The 18,447-nt window shown below is 34.9% G+C and overlaps 2 protein-coding genes across 3 annotated transcripts; one reads left to right on the top strand and one right to left on the bottom strand.

Moving 5' to 3' along the window:
• Positions 1-4,642: 4,642 nt before the first annotated feature.
• On the bottom strand, positions 4,643-10,519 carry LOC105179413 (RNA polymerase II transcription factor B subunit 4). Of its 2 annotated transcripts, XM_011103035.2 has the most exons (12): positions 10,310-10,519; positions 10,035-10,078; positions 9,805-9,899; positions 9,446-9,695; positions 9,262-9,308; positions 8,644-8,681; positions 8,515-8,560; positions 7,723-7,776; positions 7,558-7,626; positions 6,296-6,372; positions 5,502-5,597; positions 4,643-5,096 (listed from the first exon to the last, which is right to left on the bottom strand). In XM_011103035.2, exons 2-12 carry the CDS (start codon positions 10,063-10,065, stop codon positions 5,021-5,023), a joined length of 879 nt encoding a protein of 292 aa, XP_011101337.1. In that variant the 5' UTR covers positions 10,066-10,078; positions 10,310-10,519; the 3' UTR covers positions 4,643-5,020. The 2 variants fall into 2 exon arrangements, with proteins under 2 accessions (XP_011101337.1, XP_011101336.1); XM_011103034.2 differs by having other exon boundaries at positions 10,035-10,518.
• A 3,728-nt stretch (positions 10,520-14,247) lies between these two features.
• On the top strand, positions 14,248-17,783 carry LOC105179412 (protein KINESIN LIGHT CHAIN-RELATED 3). The gene is made up of 3 exons (XM_011103031.2): positions 14,248-14,513; positions 14,896-16,923; positions 17,271-17,783. Exons 2-3 carry the CDS (start codon positions 14,948-14,950, stop codon positions 17,488-17,490), a joined length of 2,196 nt encoding a protein of 731 aa, XP_011101333.1. The 5' UTR covers positions 14,248-14,513; positions 14,896-14,947; the 3' UTR covers positions 17,491-17,783.
• Positions 17,784-18,447: the final 664 nt, after the last annotated feature.

The raw sequence follows: 18,447 nt of genomic DNA, 5'->3' as shown, positions 1-18,447 counted from the left end.
CATGGAAATTTATGACAACTACATCCAACACCCTGAGCAGCCAAAATCTAAAATAGGCAAAGGACAGGTGAAAAAGATTTGTACCAATACATAGAAGAGAACGAGCTTGGGGAATAGAATGGATTGAACTGTAAATTTCACGGGGACCCAGCATCCGGATGAATAGTTAATCTGCGCCAAGTACTTGCGTCTTGTTTAACATCATCATAGCTATTGACAACATGACAAAGATTTTCCTTCCGTGCATTTTTCGCACAAAGGTCCCGCAAGTTTGAATCTTGCCATTACTACTCTTCTTAGTAACCAAAACAAGGCTTCTTTCAGGTACCCCTCCGCCACCTCTTCCATGCTTTTGATATATTTGGTTTCAGAAATCCCTCAGCAGCCCATAAGCCAATGATTTTCGAGACAGGGATGCCATCTTTAGGAAGACCCCCATATTCAGGAAACATTATCTCATCAACTTCCGTTGCAACTGCATTTAAATTATTTGCAACACTTCTCCAGTACTCCTGCGTTCTACTGGCCTTGGAGAGGAGCCCCCCCCCCCCCCAAAGAAGCCCTCCACATTTTCGTGCAATCTCTTTTCCGATTTCTTCCAGTTCCAAATGGCGGGCTCCTTCCCCAAAACCCTTTCTGCAAAGCAGATTCCAACTGTCCTCTTCATTGAGAAAATGCATATGATAAGAGCTGCAAGAGTTGGCGTATTCAGCCACATCAGATTTTCGAGTACTCAAAACCATTACTATCATCAGGAAATGATCTTCTCACAGCATCCCAAAGCTCAGGTTCTCACATATCATCCATCACAATGAGATATCTCAACCCTTTAGACTTTGATACAGATACACAACCAATTCCTGATCCTCCTTGTCCTCCATATCCGTGTGGAGCAATTTCGCCCAATCTAAAAGGCCTAGCAGTACTCGACGAAACGAATATTCTTGAGATACTATAACCCAAGCACGGATTTCAAATTGGTAAACAATATAACTATCATCATAAACTTGTCTAGCAAGAGTAGTCTTACCAATGCCGCCCATCCCCACAATCGACACAACCTCAAGACTGGATGAAGCTCCAATCATCCGAGTCTTTATTTCGGCCAAGTCACCATCAAATCTTACCACCACCAAATGAAGCCTTGACGAAGAAGAAGTTGCAGCAGGCAAGATATTCCTATTTTTCCAGAGATCTTTCCCTGCACAACATGCATTCTTGGTCTGAACCAATTTTATGATAAAGTCCATTTCTTTGATCACCTGAACCCATTTTTGCTTCCTTCCAGCAGAAATCAAGATTTGGGCCAACACAAAAACAGCATTTAGATGAGCAATTGGTATCCCAAAAACATGAACCGCAACAGCAACAACGCTTGGACTCTGAAGAACATTTTCCAGAACGGATCCAGATGCCAAAAAGTGTTGTGTTTTGCGAGAAGCTAATATGATATGTGGGATTCAATGATATCTTCTGCGGCATAAGCGGCAGCCATGATCCTTGTTTCCAAACTTCCTGCAGCTGCAAAGTTGCTGGCTTTATGTGAAGGAGAATTTTCGAGAAAATCTTGCAAGGAACCGACTTTTTCATGGAGGGATTGGAGGAGATCATCTTTATTGTGAAAGAATCGACGCCGATCATGAGGCTGCAAGTTATCAAGAATTTGCGAGAGAGAAAGCAAAGAATTGTAAGCCGCCATCCTCACTCTCAGCTACGAGAAGAAAGTCAACCAAAAAAGACCTTTTGCTGAGATCTGATGAGTTGTTTGTTGTTAGATCTCATCTTATTATGTGTTAAATTAAATTAAATTGATTTCTAAGTTACTCCTAATTATATTTTAAGTGAAGGAAAATTCCTATTTTATATGGAGCTTGGTTGAATCTAAATCAATTGTACGATAAGTGCAAAATACTTGTTGTATAGTTGATATACTGTTCAAGAAGGGTGCCACATACATATCAAATATGTCACATCTGCTTTTTAATTGATTTGATTCCACGGAATATGATTTTGGTAAGAATTTTTTATTAAATAAATATATTTAATCTCAATTAAGAATTAATTATATTTAAATCCCTCTAAAATTATAAAATTACACTTTTCTAGCAAAAAAAACTTTAAAAATTGCATTTATATGTAATACTCATAATAGTAGAAAATATTTTTGTAGATAGTAAATAACATATATTCTTTTGAATTGGTTCCTACTGTGATTACTATTCTAAATACATTATTCTGGAAACAATCTTATGAAATTATATAAATGCAATTCCCTGATTGCATTTATATTTAACAGTTGGCTCCTCAAGTTTTACATAATTCCTTCTCATACCCAATGAATTTAGATAAACTTTTAAATAAATAGTAATAATTCGAAACTACACAAGAATGAATTTAAGAATATATCAAATAAATGATGATTCTTCTTTAGGGTTAGGATTCATGGATGAGAAATCGAACTGGCATTCAATTGGATAATTTTTATTTTTTGCCAAACAATAATTTTGTTTTCTATCTTAACCTAACCCTAACTCCAGCACACATTATATTTGGGAGCCAAAACAGCAATCGCGACAGCCATATTTCGTGCAAACGAACTCCTTTTAAATGGCATTAGTTATCGACTAAAAAATATAATTATCATGCAAAGATCTCTGTAATATGATATCAAAAATACGATTAATTGCTTCAATAAGTCAAAAGTGAACAAGGTAGTTATTATATAGAGGAAAATCACAATCCAAGCGATCCTAATAAAGGCTATGCCCAAAGAAGAGCCTAAGATTATAATTTAATTCCTAAATGTCCTAATGATATCCAGAAATAGGAGTTGTTGATGGAGAAAGAAATCAAGCCAAATAAGGTAAGGAAGATATTCTCGAAAAGGAAGGTCCAAGTCAAACTTATCAAATTGATGTTGTACAATGAATTACTATAATAACCCCACCAATAAATACTAGCCGTGTAATAGGGGGTAGTTGAGGATTAAAGTAGTACTTTACCCAACCTATCATAAATAGCATATAGTTTATTAGTATAAATATCCCCTCATTTTCTCGTTTGACGGATAAGTGTATCACTTGTATCAAACTCTAGAGTAAAGCGTATTGTGCCCCTATATTATAAATTTAGTCGATCTTATTTTTTTAGAGCATCAATTTCAATTTAAAACAGAATCAGTGATGTTTTTGGGACGAATAATCAACAAACGCTCAGAACAATCGCAATCTTCTCACCAAAAAATGACAAATGTTTGAGTCGGCACACGTTTCACAAAATTGGTCCCAATTCAACTCGAAATTTGTTGGAGACCAATTCGTGGCAATCCATCGCAAATTTAAATTGGAACAAGTTTTTGAGCATATCCGTGTGTGTCAGAAATTTTGCTATAGTGCTGGGAGGAATTGCGTCAAAATCGAAATCTTGGTGGTAGATTTCATGAAAAAGCCATTGCAAAACTCATCCCAATCCATGGTGGATTTGGGACGATTGTGAGTGCCCAAAGTTTTAGCACATTTTGGCACTCATGCAACGGATATTTTTTTTTTTTTTTTTGGTAAAGGCAATTCATGCAATGGATATTTTGGAACGGCAAATTCGTATCAAAGTTGTTGCAAAAATCATCTCAATACTGTCATTACTTTGTTCTAGAAATGCATACTTGAAATATTTTCGATTGAATAGAAAATTATATAGCAATGAGGAATTGATAGAAAATTCATAAAAATATTCCAAAATTATATTTATGAAATATTATATTATTAAAAAAGGGAAATAATATTTTTAATGATAATTTAATTTAGAGATTTTATTAAAAATGATAGTTATAATATATAAGGGGTTTAGTTGAAAATGTATCCTTGAAAAGTTTAGAACTTTGAGCCGTGTCGTTATTTCTATTAGGTGGGTCAATGGTGACAGTTGAAACGGAGACTTTTGGCTATGTGGTTATTAAATATACTAGTTTTTTGCCGGGTTTGTATTTAAAATTTTGTACAGATGGTTGTTACGCTACTTTCCTGTAAGGTTATGTGTACGAGGACATTTAGTGAGAGTAAATATAAACTTTTGACGATATATACTATCTCTTGTGATATCTATATATTATATTGATAAAATAGAATTTATTTTACAGATTAAAAAGAAATTATTTATAAATGAATTGTAATTAAAAAAATGATGAACAGTGATAATTAAATGTAGTGAATAGTTGACACTACAAAAACCTTTTAAAAGAAAAGCCCAGAATAGGAGTATTACTATGAGTAGTAGAATGGACTTGTTTTTCTTTTATTTATTGTTCTGATGCAAGCTTGTTTTGTTACTGAGTTGCAAGCCTTGGATGCACTTGCTTTCACTGATTTTTGAACATGTACAATGTTTCACAAGGTTGTTTTGAATGTTTTTATTCATTTGAAATTGCGTTCAACTTTCATTTTCAAATTCAAGTAAATTTTATTAATTCTACATATTAGTCGAGTTTACCTACTTCTGAAGCCTTTTTGTTTTTTGGCACCAGTATTCCATGTCTTGTAGGTAGAACCACCTTTTCTTTTTTTTAACTACAAATCCCTCCCAAACACCGCAATTTTGAAGGCTGTCAGTCAGGAGTTAATGCGTGCTTGATTTGCAGTTACAATTCGACGGAAAATGGATTTCGGAACTAACTTCCCAATTTTTTAAACAACTTTGGTACCATATACGGATTTTCATAATCATGGTACCAAAATTAAAAATAAAATATGAGAAATGCGCTTGAACTCGAACTCGAGCTCGAGCCCATTTGTAGTAAGCTCGAGCTCGATACAGAAATTTTGGCCGAGCTGGAGCTGGAGCTTGTTTGCACCCTTCTCGGTTACTGTCGCCATTGCAGTGCTTGATGCCAAAGTATTTCATCAAGGAAAGAAGAAAAAATAAAAGATAATAATTGCAATCAACAAAATCATTTGAACAAAACTCATGGAATGACCATCAAAACTATCCTAGAGTAGAAAGTGGGTCCTGAAGCAACTGTCTGCAACTAAGCATCCATTGGAGTTTTCCTCTTCCGGTCTGGTGTTGAGGAGTCCTGCACTGGGGCCTGACCAAACACTGATCTGCATTTTGAAAATTGTCGATGGAGACGAGATCAGATTTCATTACACAAAATGTGGACAAGTTTTAAGAAAATTCGAGGGTGAATGGTCTTTGTGTTGGACATAAAGAACAGTAGGACCATTGAGACGCATCTTTAGCAGAACGCCCTTGTGTGGTTGAATTGTATTATACACTTAAAACGAACTTGAAAGCTATGTATTTGGCTTGACTCTGACGCGATCCTTTTACAGCCAGGTGCATGAAGGCAGAAAGCAATTATGTATATATACATGCTTATAAGTGGAGCAGAAAAAGGGTTAGAAAGAAAGCAATGAAACCAAATAGCAATTCACACAGCTGGGAAACAAAATCTTGTGAAGAGAAGAAGGTTTACAGAAGTCGTAAAAGGGAACGTTGGAACTCACCCGCAAGTGGAGCATTTCTTCTGATGCTTGCAGAAAATAGACAAACAAACAGAACATATGTAGCCCATGTCGATTGTGTTTTTGTGGCAAAAACACCTACAGGTTCATAGCATAAATAACATCAGAGCAAGTTATAGCGAAAAACTAGATGGAAGACAAAAAACATAATCACTAATATCAAATTCAAGGTACACATCAAATTAGACAATAGTAGAAAGCATCTGCTCAATTGTAATCCTAATAAGGAGTACCCTATTCTGTAGTAACAAATCAGAAATGACATGCTGGATATAGTGTCCAGTGCTCTAAGAGGTTGCTAATGCACATGTAGTATTATAAAGTAGAGAAACGATCAAATTGAAAAATTCATTTCGCTATCATACAAGAGATGATTCATTGCAGATAAATGTGAAAAGTGGTGGTGAAATGTAGTAATGAACAAGGAGAAGCATGACAAGACTGTATTGAGAAGTAAATAGCCTATACCATTGCCGTGGTAGGATGAAATTCTGTCCATCCATCAGAAACTTCAAAGGAGAAAGATGTCACAACGTATATTGTTCAATTCAATAATAACTTAACAGAACCACAAGATAAATAAAAGTGCAAACGTTCAGTTGATCAGATGACATTACGGAGAATATCCAAATCTACACACATTATTTTGTGCAGAGTCCAGTTGAAATATGCAGGACACAGAATATGAAAGAAAAGAGTGGAACTTAGCTAACATCCCACAAGAATTTAGGAAAATACAAACTTTGCAAAAGTTGGAAATTCTTAGAGCAACTTACGAGGCACGAAAGTCCACTCCTGCAGGCTTAGGAAGTTGTAAGAAACCACGAGAATGCAAATCAGTAGCAAAAACTGTCTGCATATGACAATGGTCTCACATTAGTACCAGACAGCAAAACAGAGGAACCAAAAGCATCTGCAACTTGCGATATCAGAACTGTCTACTTAACCAGACAGAAGATATAACAGAATCGATGATGAGATGGCGAAAATAAATGCCTGTATATATGCAAGCGACTGCATAGAACACTTCCAGTGGAAAAGTCCGACCATTATTATTAACATCCACCCACCCCCCTAGCCAACCTTGGACTCTGTCCAAGACTGACTTATTTGACTTCTGAAGACTAGCAACTGATTTTTGTAGTAATAGTTTGCTATAGTCAGTAAAGCAGCACTATCCAGTCAATTTACTCAGAAGTGTTAGTTTGACCTCAAAGGGAAAGAAGGTAGGTGTAATATTAAATGGAGAGTTAGGTAAATGACTAATACAAAACGCAACATAAAACTTTCTATGATATACAAAGTGGTGGCAGATAATGAGAGACAGCACAGATAAATAGTTCCTGCTGTGATCACAAAGCAAAGAACAATAGAGTCATTAATATAGGAATTAGGATAGAAACTCTCATATATGGCTTGTAGCTTCTTTGTGTTGGAACCCAGTAGCTTTGCATCATAGAATAATTGCGCAACTGCAGTATTATTCACATACTTCAGGAAAACAAAAGTTAACAGTAGTAAGCAGCTGGACTAAGCAAATGTAGGGTTCGCAGCATTATTCAAAACTGCAGCGTTATTGTAGTCTCTAGAGTTCATAATGTCTTACAGGCAGCAGTGTTGCCTAATATATCCGCTGCATCTCATGTAAACTTTGCTATATAGCTTACTGCAACACTGAATACATTAAATACATTTAACGTTTATTGCATAAATATTTCCCTAACTGAGAACAAGGAGGAGGTTTCTTATCTTGTTTCACAACACAATACTTCAAAAACATTTTCAGTCTTTTTCAAGACATGTCACATCATTCCAAAAAGAACATTTGACTAAAGAAAATTTTCAATTGAAACCAACGCATAGGACAAAGAACCTGGAAGTTCCACAAATATTTCAAGAAAAAACCTGACTGCTCAATGGATATAGGCTACAATTGGTGATTGTTTGGATACTAAAAAAACCAATATTTCATACAACAAGAATACACCAGAACACTCAAGATATTTGCTATTTCATATTGAAATGGAACAATCCCTACCGAAAGATACTGAAACAGTCCATCCAAAAGTTGAGGCTTCAGATATACACCACCAGTTATATAAGAAGCCTGTAGCAAAAGGTTCATTATTAACAACCAAGATATCAATGTAAACTTCCATATGATTGGATAAATTAAATTCTTAACGTCTTATAGATATGTAACCTGCTGCAGGAAAGCAGAGTGCTGAGCTCCTATTACACATGAATCTATAGGAACCTGAAAGAGGGAAAAAGGAAAAGATATCAAGAGAAGTCTATGAACTATTTAAGATTATTGAATGATATGGATTAGGAGAAACAGAATATAACAGGATGCCACTTTTGTGCTTCTATGCAACTCAGACATGCTTCACACTGCCATATGGAAGTACTAGTTCAAAAAATTGCTACCAGATAAAAAAATAATTTCAGAACTACTAGGGTCTTTCCTTCTCTATTTGTGATTGGTATCCATCTATTACTCTATCATCTGACTACCATGAGCTCTAACAACAAGTGTATGTCTTAACTGATGATAGTGATGTTTGAGAATCCAGGAGACTGATCCAGAGACGCAGTTATAATAGTGGATGATGATCCAAAGGGACAAAATGCCTTACCATTCCCTATGTCCAAGAATATGAGAGGTGACACTGATTGGTATCCATACTTGGAGATCATTTTGGCTTGTTCAATAAACATTACAAGCCCATAAGAGTTTAAGTCAAATGGATTCACATGACCGACAAGCAAACTGAACCAGCCAATAAAGATAGGGACAAATGGAATCCTATGACCCACAAGCAACCCAAATGAATTTCACTTCTCTAGCTCTTCACATGGTTAGCAACCAAAAAGTTCCAATAACTCGATGTTCATGTGGATACACTGGATGCATATATTAAATGAAAACCTCATAATTAGACTTGCGGCAAATTTAACACATAACAAAAGATTCTTTAGTTCCAGTGTTTACCATTGAGCGCTGGGCAGAGAAAATTGAATTCATGATTGCAACATACCTGCAGAAGAAAAACCGTTTAGCATAAAGTGCTGGTGAAGAGTAAACTAAATTTTAGATACTTCGAAGAACTAAACAACATACTGTCCAGGTCCATCTGGAGATCCATGCAAGCATAATATCTGCCATTGTTAGGCTTTACTTCATCAGAGATGGTTTATCAAACATAACAGAGTGGATAATCAACAGACAAAATTAATTGGAAAAAGGAATTATTTCACACAGATATCATTCAAGGAACTGACGACGTCTGATATTTCCACAGAAATGAAGGTGATAACTCTGAGAACACTTCTCCCACATATTATTACAATACTATTCCACTGACTAGTAGGATATGCAATCAAACAGCAGAATGCACATATATGGTTCAAGAATAGATTAAGAAGGATAGGAGAGGTGAGGGATCCGAAAGGAAAATCAGTGCAACATGGAAGATGACTGTCATAGCTACATAGCATAGTATATGGTTTGTCTTAGACAACACTAAAGGCTGACTTTGTTAATTAACACTTCAATTTCTGACCATTACATCCCGTAAGAACCTTCTTCACAAATAAGACTTTTTGGGAAAGAAAAATATATTTTGGGGCAGCACGGCCATAAATTCATCTTTCTTGTCTCTCTCAATCACAAAGAATAACATTTCTTAACAACTATGTCACAAATGATAGAACTAATTATGCCGGTGATTGAACTCACCCGAGGATGGGGATGAAGCGGACCTGACCGGAACACCCTCTGAATGTCTAAATGAGTCATGCAACGTCACAGGAAACAAATCTTTTCCAACACACATTCACTGGCAATAACGCTAGCATGTATTAGATTAAGTTATACATTAATTCTAAAACCATATAAAAAATAATAATTTTCATGAGGATACAGCAGAGAGCCATAGACAGGGAGCCAGAGAGAAGTGAGAACCCAGGGCCATCTACTGAGTCCTCACGACAAAGTGACTCGTCCTTATTCACAAAATCTTCCAGTTTTTGGAGCAAATGCTCCGCTCGCTGGGTTTGGCCCTCTGAGGTTGAGGAATCAAATATGTAGTCACAAGAATTGTAACCAGTTGCTATTACAACCACTTGGTTTAGCTGATTCAGTAAGACTATCGCATTCAAAAATGCCAACACCTGCAAGAAAGTCATCCAATATTACTTCTATACACCAAATTCACAAAAGAAAGCACTATCAGGGAATATTTGTAAATAGATGGGACTAAACTAAAGGAAAGGACATTACATGAGAGAGAAACTTGGAGAAAGGAAGAGCTGATTTGACAGAGTTCCAAAAGAACGGGTTGGTGTCGATTAGTACCATCAGCAGACTCACATCATCTGGGAAATTCAAATGATCAAAAAACATAAAATCTCAAAAGAAGGATTAGATACTACTTTATACACCCCGTTTGTTATACTACTGTGAATGATTCACACACACACACACGGAGACAGGGAAAAATAAAGAAGAACCTGTGTAAAGCTTAACAGAGACAGGAGTCATCTTCCTTTATTATCTGAAATTCAAAAAGAACAACCCAGATAATATAGGGGGTGATAAGTTAAAGTTATGAGCCACTATTCATTCAAACACCAGCACTTCAATCGAAACCACACTCCGCGAGAAAAGGAGAACAAAAGACTAAATCTTGAGTTCAAATCAGAGCTTGACAAAAACAAGCTGCTCGCTCAATTCATAGATGAAAAATAACATTTTCCTTCTCAACCGAGAGAGAGTTGTAACTCGCCATGAAACCGAACAATCGCGATTCTCAGCAATAGGATTCAGGATGGACCGTGGATTGAGTACTCAGTGGCGTCGGAAGTAGGGTTTCACGGGTGATGCAATGTTTACTTCGCACGTCGGCGAATCTTCTCCTCCGCCGCAGACCCAGTGGGGGAAATGAGCTGAGGACTGAGGAACAACCGCAAAGCAGAACCAGGGCATATTAGTCTGACCATCTTTATTTTGTGGGGTCAAATAAGCCAAAATTTAGGTCAAAATTATGTTCAAAATAATTTAAATAAATCAAGCACCTCTCAATCCATAATTCAAATTTTATTATATTCATTTAATAACACAAATAACTAATCAAAATTATAAAAATAATTAATATAAAATTTGTATAAATAAGCAGTTACCAATAGAAAATTAAATATGTATTAATAAGGCAGTGCACACATATGTTTCAAACCAATATTGCAGTTATACTCACAATATGTCAATCTATTGCAATCTCTGTTGGGAAATAAACAAAATTCAAGTAATACTACTATGTTCCAAAATCAATCAAATTTTTATATAAACAAATATGTTGGGATAAAATATAACAAGAACATATTAGATATATTGTTATAATATAAATTTAAATCCAAAATTTACTAAAGAGTTGTACCGTGATAACTCTTTATCCCAAATATTTTTATCAACAGACTCTTCATAATTTTTTTTTTTGTTTTTAAAGCAATTATACGTCTCATATGATAATGCATTGGTAACTACGCAATTTTTTTCGAGATAAGACGATTTTGTTAAGGAGAAAAAACCGAGCAAAAATTGAGAGAGGATTTTCGGGTGTAGAATATGATTTCTCAAGAGTTTGTATTGAAGGTGTGGTGTGTTCAAAGTGAAACACCTACGGCCTTTATATAAGCATTAGTACTATCTATTATGGTACGTCGTCTTTACGTGCATGTAATAAATAATTATTTATGATTTAAAATGTATTACAAATAAGAATAAAATTTATAAACCAACACATTATATTTTAAAAATAAATAAATAAATAAAAATTCATTTAGAAATTTTATCGCCGCAAAAAAAATATTGGTGAGTGGAACTTTCATATTAGTGTATATAGATAGTATGGAACATATAGATGAGAAGAATAATTCGAATAGGAGTAGTTGAAAATCCATAAGGACGTTTTTGGTAATTCAAAAAATTGGTATTGTGGTGTAAATAACAGCCATTTGTGAGTAAAAGTGGAGATTTTTTTATATATATAGTATAGATAAATGCATTAAAAATCAAATTAAAATCTAAAATTAAAACAAATAATCAGCAAAAATTCACCCTAACATCCACAATAGGTCAGATTAGGACAAGCAACAACATGTATAGGGTAATCCCGGATTTAGTCTAGTCTTCATAACACGTTAAATACTATGTGAACCTTAAACTCAATATAAGGTGTTTATTCATTCAATAAACTTTCAATGTGCGACAAAGAAAAGTAATATAACATTCTCACACCCACATCTACCTTATATCCTTATCAAAAGCCCGTACAGAAAAAAGCCCAAATAACATCATATTACTATATCGGACAAATTTCTTTCTCTGTTTCCACTCTATCTAATCTATGGATTCCACTATGTACTGTCATTCATATTTTAAATTAAATATTTGTTATAAATTAGTGATTCTAAACATGTCAATTATAACAGCCTCATATTATTCCAATCTATTACAATCTTATATCTTATATGACAACCTATTACGACCTCATCTTATCATCTTACATTCTTTTGCGTTATCAATATGAATATACATCCTAATGTAAATAAATTCCCCTTGTCTTGAAATTTTTAAATTTTTAATCCAGGTAATTTTGATTCAATATATATGAATTGTCTTAAGTAAACATAATTTTTTAAAAACAGTACATAAAAATAAAATATAATTGAAGATCGATACCGCTAAAACTATATATTTTAGATAAGCTGATATATTTTTAGGAAAATATACTAAGAAAAAAATATAATATTTTGATAATATCCCAGAAAAATTAGAAAGAGTAAATTACAACCAACATCTTGAGATTTAACATAATCACAAATAACTTTTCATTGTTTGAAAAATTATAAATACCTTAATTTTAATGTTCGTCTAGCAACGAGTACAATTCATTAGTTTCCATTGGGTTTCTGAACTATCCTAGCTACATCCCATTTTGGATTATAAATTATAATTTTATATATTTTTTAGAATTTTATTAAAATACTTTAAAAAATATTTTCTCATTATAGCAAGTGTAAAGTAATAATTTCCTCATTATTTAGGGATCACATAATTACTTTTTATTTAAATAGAATATTTATAATTATGATAAATTTTACGAGCTCCGGAGTCCCGTCATAATTTACCATAAATAAAAAATATGAAATTTTGGATAAGAGGAGGCAAGGGTTCCCGTATAAGCCAATTTTAATGAATTATTGTTTCTTTGCCGTATTTCAAAGGTAAGGTACGTGAGGTATCATTGTCCATACACTGCAAATACTGACCCTACTTGGGAACAAGAATCATAAATTGACTTTTTTTTATGATTATTCAATGGAATATTATCACAATTATCATTGCATTCTAAATCAGTTCAACCACTAATTACATTAATATCACATCTTAATCAATTTCCCCTTTTGGATTAATAATTCACAATCTTTATTGGAATATTATGATGCCATCATCATCGCCATAATTCCCGTGTTCGTCTCATAATTTTCTCCTTTGTACTATTTATATGTGCAAAAAAATTCTATTATGAGTTGCTGATTGACCTTAGAACATTTTGACAAATTCAGCTCGAATCTTAATTAGAGGGGTTTGTTTTGTTGAGTTTATAAATTTTTTAAAATATCTTATAAAATATTTAAAAGCTTATAAGAAATTAATTAGTGCTTGATAAATTTTCAGTAGATGGTTTATAAGATCCAATTTGTTTAAAAGAAAATTAAGGAGTTGTTGACTTTTTTTTATGATTTTAACAAGTTAATTTAAATTAATTGCAAATTTAATATTACTAACATTTTGTAACCTCAATGGTCTTAAACACAAACACTTCAATAGCTTATTTTGAAATTAATAAAATATAACATCTTATAAATATGAATGAACTTATAAAATCTCCTAAAATAGCAAGCCAAACACCTTCTTAAAATTTTAATAATTTGTTTTTGCATTTAAACTTTTCTCATAAAAATGTAACAAATAACCAAATAAGTAAATGCAAGTCTTTTCATTAATTTTATTATTATATATTTTTTTGGGTTTTTATGTTGTCGATATCTCAAAATATATTAAATATAAGATTTATGACTTCTTAATTTGAAAATAGATAAATGCGGAACTTGTTATGATTTATTATTTTATTATTATATAAAATTTAATAGTTATTGCACAATACCTATAATAATTCTAAATATGTTATTTTCTATATTACCCTCAACTTTTTATTCTTGCCTTTTTCCAAAACAAGTATCAAGGGGCAATATAATAGAAAAATGTAAAACTTTCGGGGAAGAATATTACAGTACGAATCATCATAAATTATATTTGTATCATACAATTAGTAAAGTATCGAGTTATTAATTTAATCCGAGTGAATTAAGAGGATTCTTCCTTACAAAAATTAAATGGGGGGGAAAACAATACTAGAAAAGAGTCGAATAATAACATTACTCTTATAATTTTTTTTAAAAAAAATTGACAATCTAAAGTAGATTATAGTACAATTTTTACACAATATTATTTAAAAAGTTTTATGTGAAAAACAAAAAAAAAATTAATGACAATAATATCAGAAGGGTATATTGGTAAAATGCTGATGGCACCAACCACAAAAGGACACGTGGCAAGCGACTGTGGAAATCATTGAGAACAGCAAAGCGGCAGTTGCAGAGGGCAAAGGGTTGGGGAGAAGTCGCCTTCCACTTTCGTCTGACATTCCACCTCTGTAAACCTTTTTACAGTAAATTCCCCGTGGTACCCTCAATCTTCTACCTAAATCCCACAGCCTGTCTCCCTTCCCTCTCATCGCCGAGAATTTCTATATACACAGCACACCCCACACTTGAAAAACCCACCAAAAAGACAGCATTTTTTCCTCTCTCTCTCTCTCTCACATAAACACACACTGTCTGCTTCCTCGACATGGGTTTTTGCTGAAGGTATGATCTTTGCGGTCTTTATCCCATATTATGACAGTTTTTGTATGGTTCTTGATTTCTTGTTTCAGTTCAACTGGGACATGCATGTGTGGGTTCTGTGGTGGTTACTGGTTTTTTTAGTAATTGTGTTTTGCTTCTGAGTGTTATTTTGCTGTTGGAAGTTGAGTTGATTAGCTAAGATCTGCTGAAGAGAGCTGAAATGTTGGTCTGCTTAGTGTTTGTGATTGTTTTGTCAATTTCTTGAAATGATTATGTCTAATTGAGTTGTGGAGCCATGTTTTGGATCTGATTGTTTCTTTTACCTTGATGACTTGGATGTGTAATTATTGAGGAAATTGACTTGCTTTTTGTCTGAATTCGTCGGGCTGTTGGAATTTTGCAGCGGGTGTTTGATTGTATTCTGAGAGATCTTTGTCGGCTTGCGTGTTCCTGTTATGCCTGGAATTGTTATGGATGGGATTCATGAGGATGGGGCAGTGAATGGTGATGGGAATGATATGGCTTGTAAAGAAAATCCGGTGGCGAATAACTCTCCTGCCCGCAGTTTGACTCCGGAAGGTCCTCAGAATGACGACAGAGGAGATAATGTTGCAGGGGTGGTGGATACCTCAATTGACCAGCTTTATGAAAATGTGTGTGAGATGCAGAGTTCTGATCAATCCCCGTCGAGGCCTAGTTTTGGATCTGATGGAGAGGAGTCTCGGATTGATTCGGAGTTGAGGCATCTGGTGGGAGGAGAGATGAGGGAGGTGGAGATAATCGAAGAGGACGCAGAGTTGCAGAAGCCGGAAAGTGGTGATTATCACAGTGATTCTGGTTCCAAGAAGGAGAGTTCGTCCACAGGAAAGCTTGATAACTCCAAATCTGCTGGTGCAAGTAGCCCTTCTGCACAGTTAAAGAAAGTTTCTAACCTACAGTTGGAACCTGAAACTTCTTCAAAATCAAGCCCAAAGAGCAAAAGTCCGGTGAAACCTCCCATTGGTAGGCGGAGTGAGAAGAATGCTAAAAAAACAACAGGTGGGGGTGTCCCGTTGAAGAAATACAGGAATTCAGCTGCCGGAGGTCTGAAATTGCAGAACGGAACAGAGGATGGGTTGGACAATCCTGATCTGGGGCCATTTCTGCTCAAGCAAGCTAGGGATTTGATATCTTCTGGGGATAATCCCCGGAAAGCTCTTGACTTAGCTCTACGTGCTGCAAAGTCATTTGAGAAATGTTCTGATGGGAAGCCGAGTTTAGATGTAGTCATGTGTTTACATGTCACGGCTGCAATATACTGTAGCTTAGGCCAGTATGCAGAGGCCATTCCAGTTTTGGAGCACTCGATTGAGATTCCCTTGATCGAGGAAGGACAAGATCATGCCCTTGCAAAATTTGCTGGTTATATGCAGCTAGGGGATACTTATGCTATGTTGGGTCAGCTTGAGAATTCGATCTCATCTTACACGACTGGTTTGGAAGTCCAAAGACAAGTTCTTGGAGATAATGATCCACGAGTTGGCGAGACTTGTAGGTACTTGGCTGAAGCTCACATCCAAGCAATGCAGTTTGACGAAGCTCAGAAGCTTTGTCAGATGGCTCTCGACATACTTTCGCCTGCTTCTCTTGAAGAGGCAGCAGACAGAAGACTCATGGGGATGATCTGTGAGTCAAAGGGCGATCATGAAACTGCACTCGAGCATCTTGTGTTGGCCAGCATGGCCATGGTGGCCAATGGGCAGGAAGCAGAAGTGGCATCTGTTGATCTCAGCATCGGGGACACGTATCTGTCTCTTAACAGATATGACGAGGCTATTTTTGCTTACCAAAAGGCACTTACATCCCTCAAGTCCACCAAAGGCGAAAATCATCCTGCTGTTGCTTCTGTTTTTGTTCGTCTGGCCGACTTATACAACAAGACGGGAAAGTTTAGGGATTCAAGATCCTACTGTGAGAATGCCCTCCGAATTTATGAAAAGCCCATACCCGGGATCGCCCCAGAGGAAATTGCCAGTGGTCTCACCGATATCTCTGCCATATACGAGTCAATGGATGAGCTTGAACAGGCACTAAAGCTGCTGCAGAAGGCGCTAAAAATATATAACGATGCTCCTGGTCAGCAGAACACAATTGCCGGTATTGAAGCTCAAATGGGAGTTATGTACTATATGATGGGAAACTACTCTGAGTCCTACTCCTCATTTAGAAGCGCAACTACAAAGCTTCGAGCTAGTGGAGAGAAGAAATCAGCTTTCTTTGGTATCGCACTTAACCAAATGGGCCTAGCTTGCGTTCAGCGATATGCAATTAATGAGGCCGTAGATCTATTTGAAGAAGCAAGGGCCATATTGGAGCAAGAATACGGACCGTATCATCCTGACACACTTGGAGTCTACAGCAACCTTGCCGGAACCTATGATGCTGTTGGCAGGTAATAATCATCATTATTTTTGTCTGAGAGCGATAGTTGAAACATAAAATCAGCCGAATTTCTAACTAGTAATCTTCTTTACAGAACCATAGAGTCTATCTTTAATGATACTTACTGATTTATTCAAGCTTGAGTATATTCATCAGCTCTACTGTGTGATTTGATCTTACTCTTTCTATTACTTTCATATGCATGATTAACTGAGAGGACACTCACGCGTATCCTGAGAAATTCCCTATCATATGCATCCATGAGTCTGTTAGCTTATTACAGCTTTATGGGATATGAAGTCAGTTCTTTTTCTGGTTTTATTTCTTGCATGTGGCTGACGCTGATGCTTTTGACAGACTCGATGATGCTATTGAAATTCTTGAATTTGTTGTCGGAATGAGAGAGGAAAAGCTCGGGACAGCAAATCCAGACGTTGATGATGAGAAGAAGAGGTTGGCAGAACTACTAAAGGAGGCGGGCAGGGTGCGGAACAGAAAGAACCGATCGCTCGAAACGCTTCTCGATTCGAACCAAAACAGAAACACAGTACTAACCAATGGTGGCATCAAAGTGTGACAAAAGATAGCTGTACAGGGACCTTTTCTTACACAGTTTCAAGACATATCTATACATTGTTAAAGAAAACAAAAGAAAAAAGGTATACTTTAATTGAGTTTGGTGTTTTGAATTCTTGTTCTGGAGTTGAATGGCATTTTTCCACGTTGAGATTCTGCTTAATCATGCTGTCGCAGTTGTAAGGAAAGTTGTTTGTCATTCTTGTAATAATTAATTTATTTATCATGTTCTTGTATACAATTAAAATCATTTTGTATATTTTATAATATATGGGATTGTTAAAGCTTTTTCTCTGTTATTTTTTTCACTTTTTAGTGTTGATACTTGATATTAATTTAATTTAATACTAATAGTTTTTTTGTCGTTTGCGTTCGCCTCGATATTTTTAACATTTTCATGTATTAAATGACGAAAAATTATGTATGTATATATATATATATTTATATTCAGAATATATAATAATAATTGCATTAGGTACTCACAGCAATAATGCAATCATACAGTCATCATCAAGATGGTAGGTACAAGATACCTACATATTGTCTGTCTTATAAATTTGTCATAGGTTGCTTGATAAAACTAAGCGTAAATTACACTAATAACTCCTAAAGTTAAATTTAATTAATCCAACCTATTGTCCTTTGCAAAATTACAAATAATTTTCTTTAGAGGTTGTTTTGTAATTATAAGTGTATTTCTTATTCAATTATGAAATTTTACACAAATATCTCTTGAGTTATGTTATAATAATACCCCTAAGGGTATACATGTTTGTGTAAATTAAACCTAATTTCAATCAACATAATTTACTCTAAAATTAAATGGACGGATTTCGTATATATAAACTTGAGCCAAAAAATAAGCTATACAAAGACCTAAAAAAGCTGCAATGATTCACTAATACTCCTGTAAGATTCTTACATGTATTGGATATGATACTATGAAATGTATAAATTA

Source organism: Sesamum indicum, unplaced genomic scaffold, assembly GCF_000512975.1.
Source record: "Sesamum indicum cultivar Zhongzhi No. 13 unplaced genomic scaffold, S_indicum_v1.0 scaffold00155, whole genome shotgun sequence".
NCBI classification, from domain to species: domain Eukaryota; kingdom Viridiplantae; phylum Streptophyta; class Magnoliopsida; order Lamiales; family Pedaliaceae; genus Sesamum; species Sesamum indicum.
The sequence above is the reverse complement of the archived record's forward strand: the minus strand, read 5'-3'. Positions and strand labels throughout refer to the sequence as shown.

What these genes read in the sequence shown, in the direction of transcription:
- LOC105179413 (XM_011103035.2), bottom strand. Translation starts at nt 10,065, where the DNA reads ATGACTCCTGTCTCTGTTAAGCTTTACACAG. An exon ending in CGCTTCATCCCCATCCTCGG is followed by an intron (nt 8,682 to 9,261) that starts GTGAGTTCAATC and finishes TAACAATGGCAG; the next exon opens with ATATTATGCTTGCATGGATC. An exon ending in AAGAAATGCTCCACTTGCGG is followed by an intron (nt 5,097 to 5,501) that starts GTGAGTTCCAAC and finishes TTCAAAATGCAG; the next exon opens with ATCAGTGTTTGGTCAGGCCC.
- LOC105179412 (XM_011103031.2), top strand. Translation starts at nt 14,948, where the DNA reads ATGCCTGGAATTGTTATGGATGGGATTCATGAGGATGGGGCAGTGAAT. An exon ending in ACCTATGATGCTGTTGGCAG is followed by an intron (nt 16,924 to 17,270) that starts GTAATAATCATC and finishes TGCTTTTGACAG; the next exon opens with ACTCGATGATGCTATTGAAA.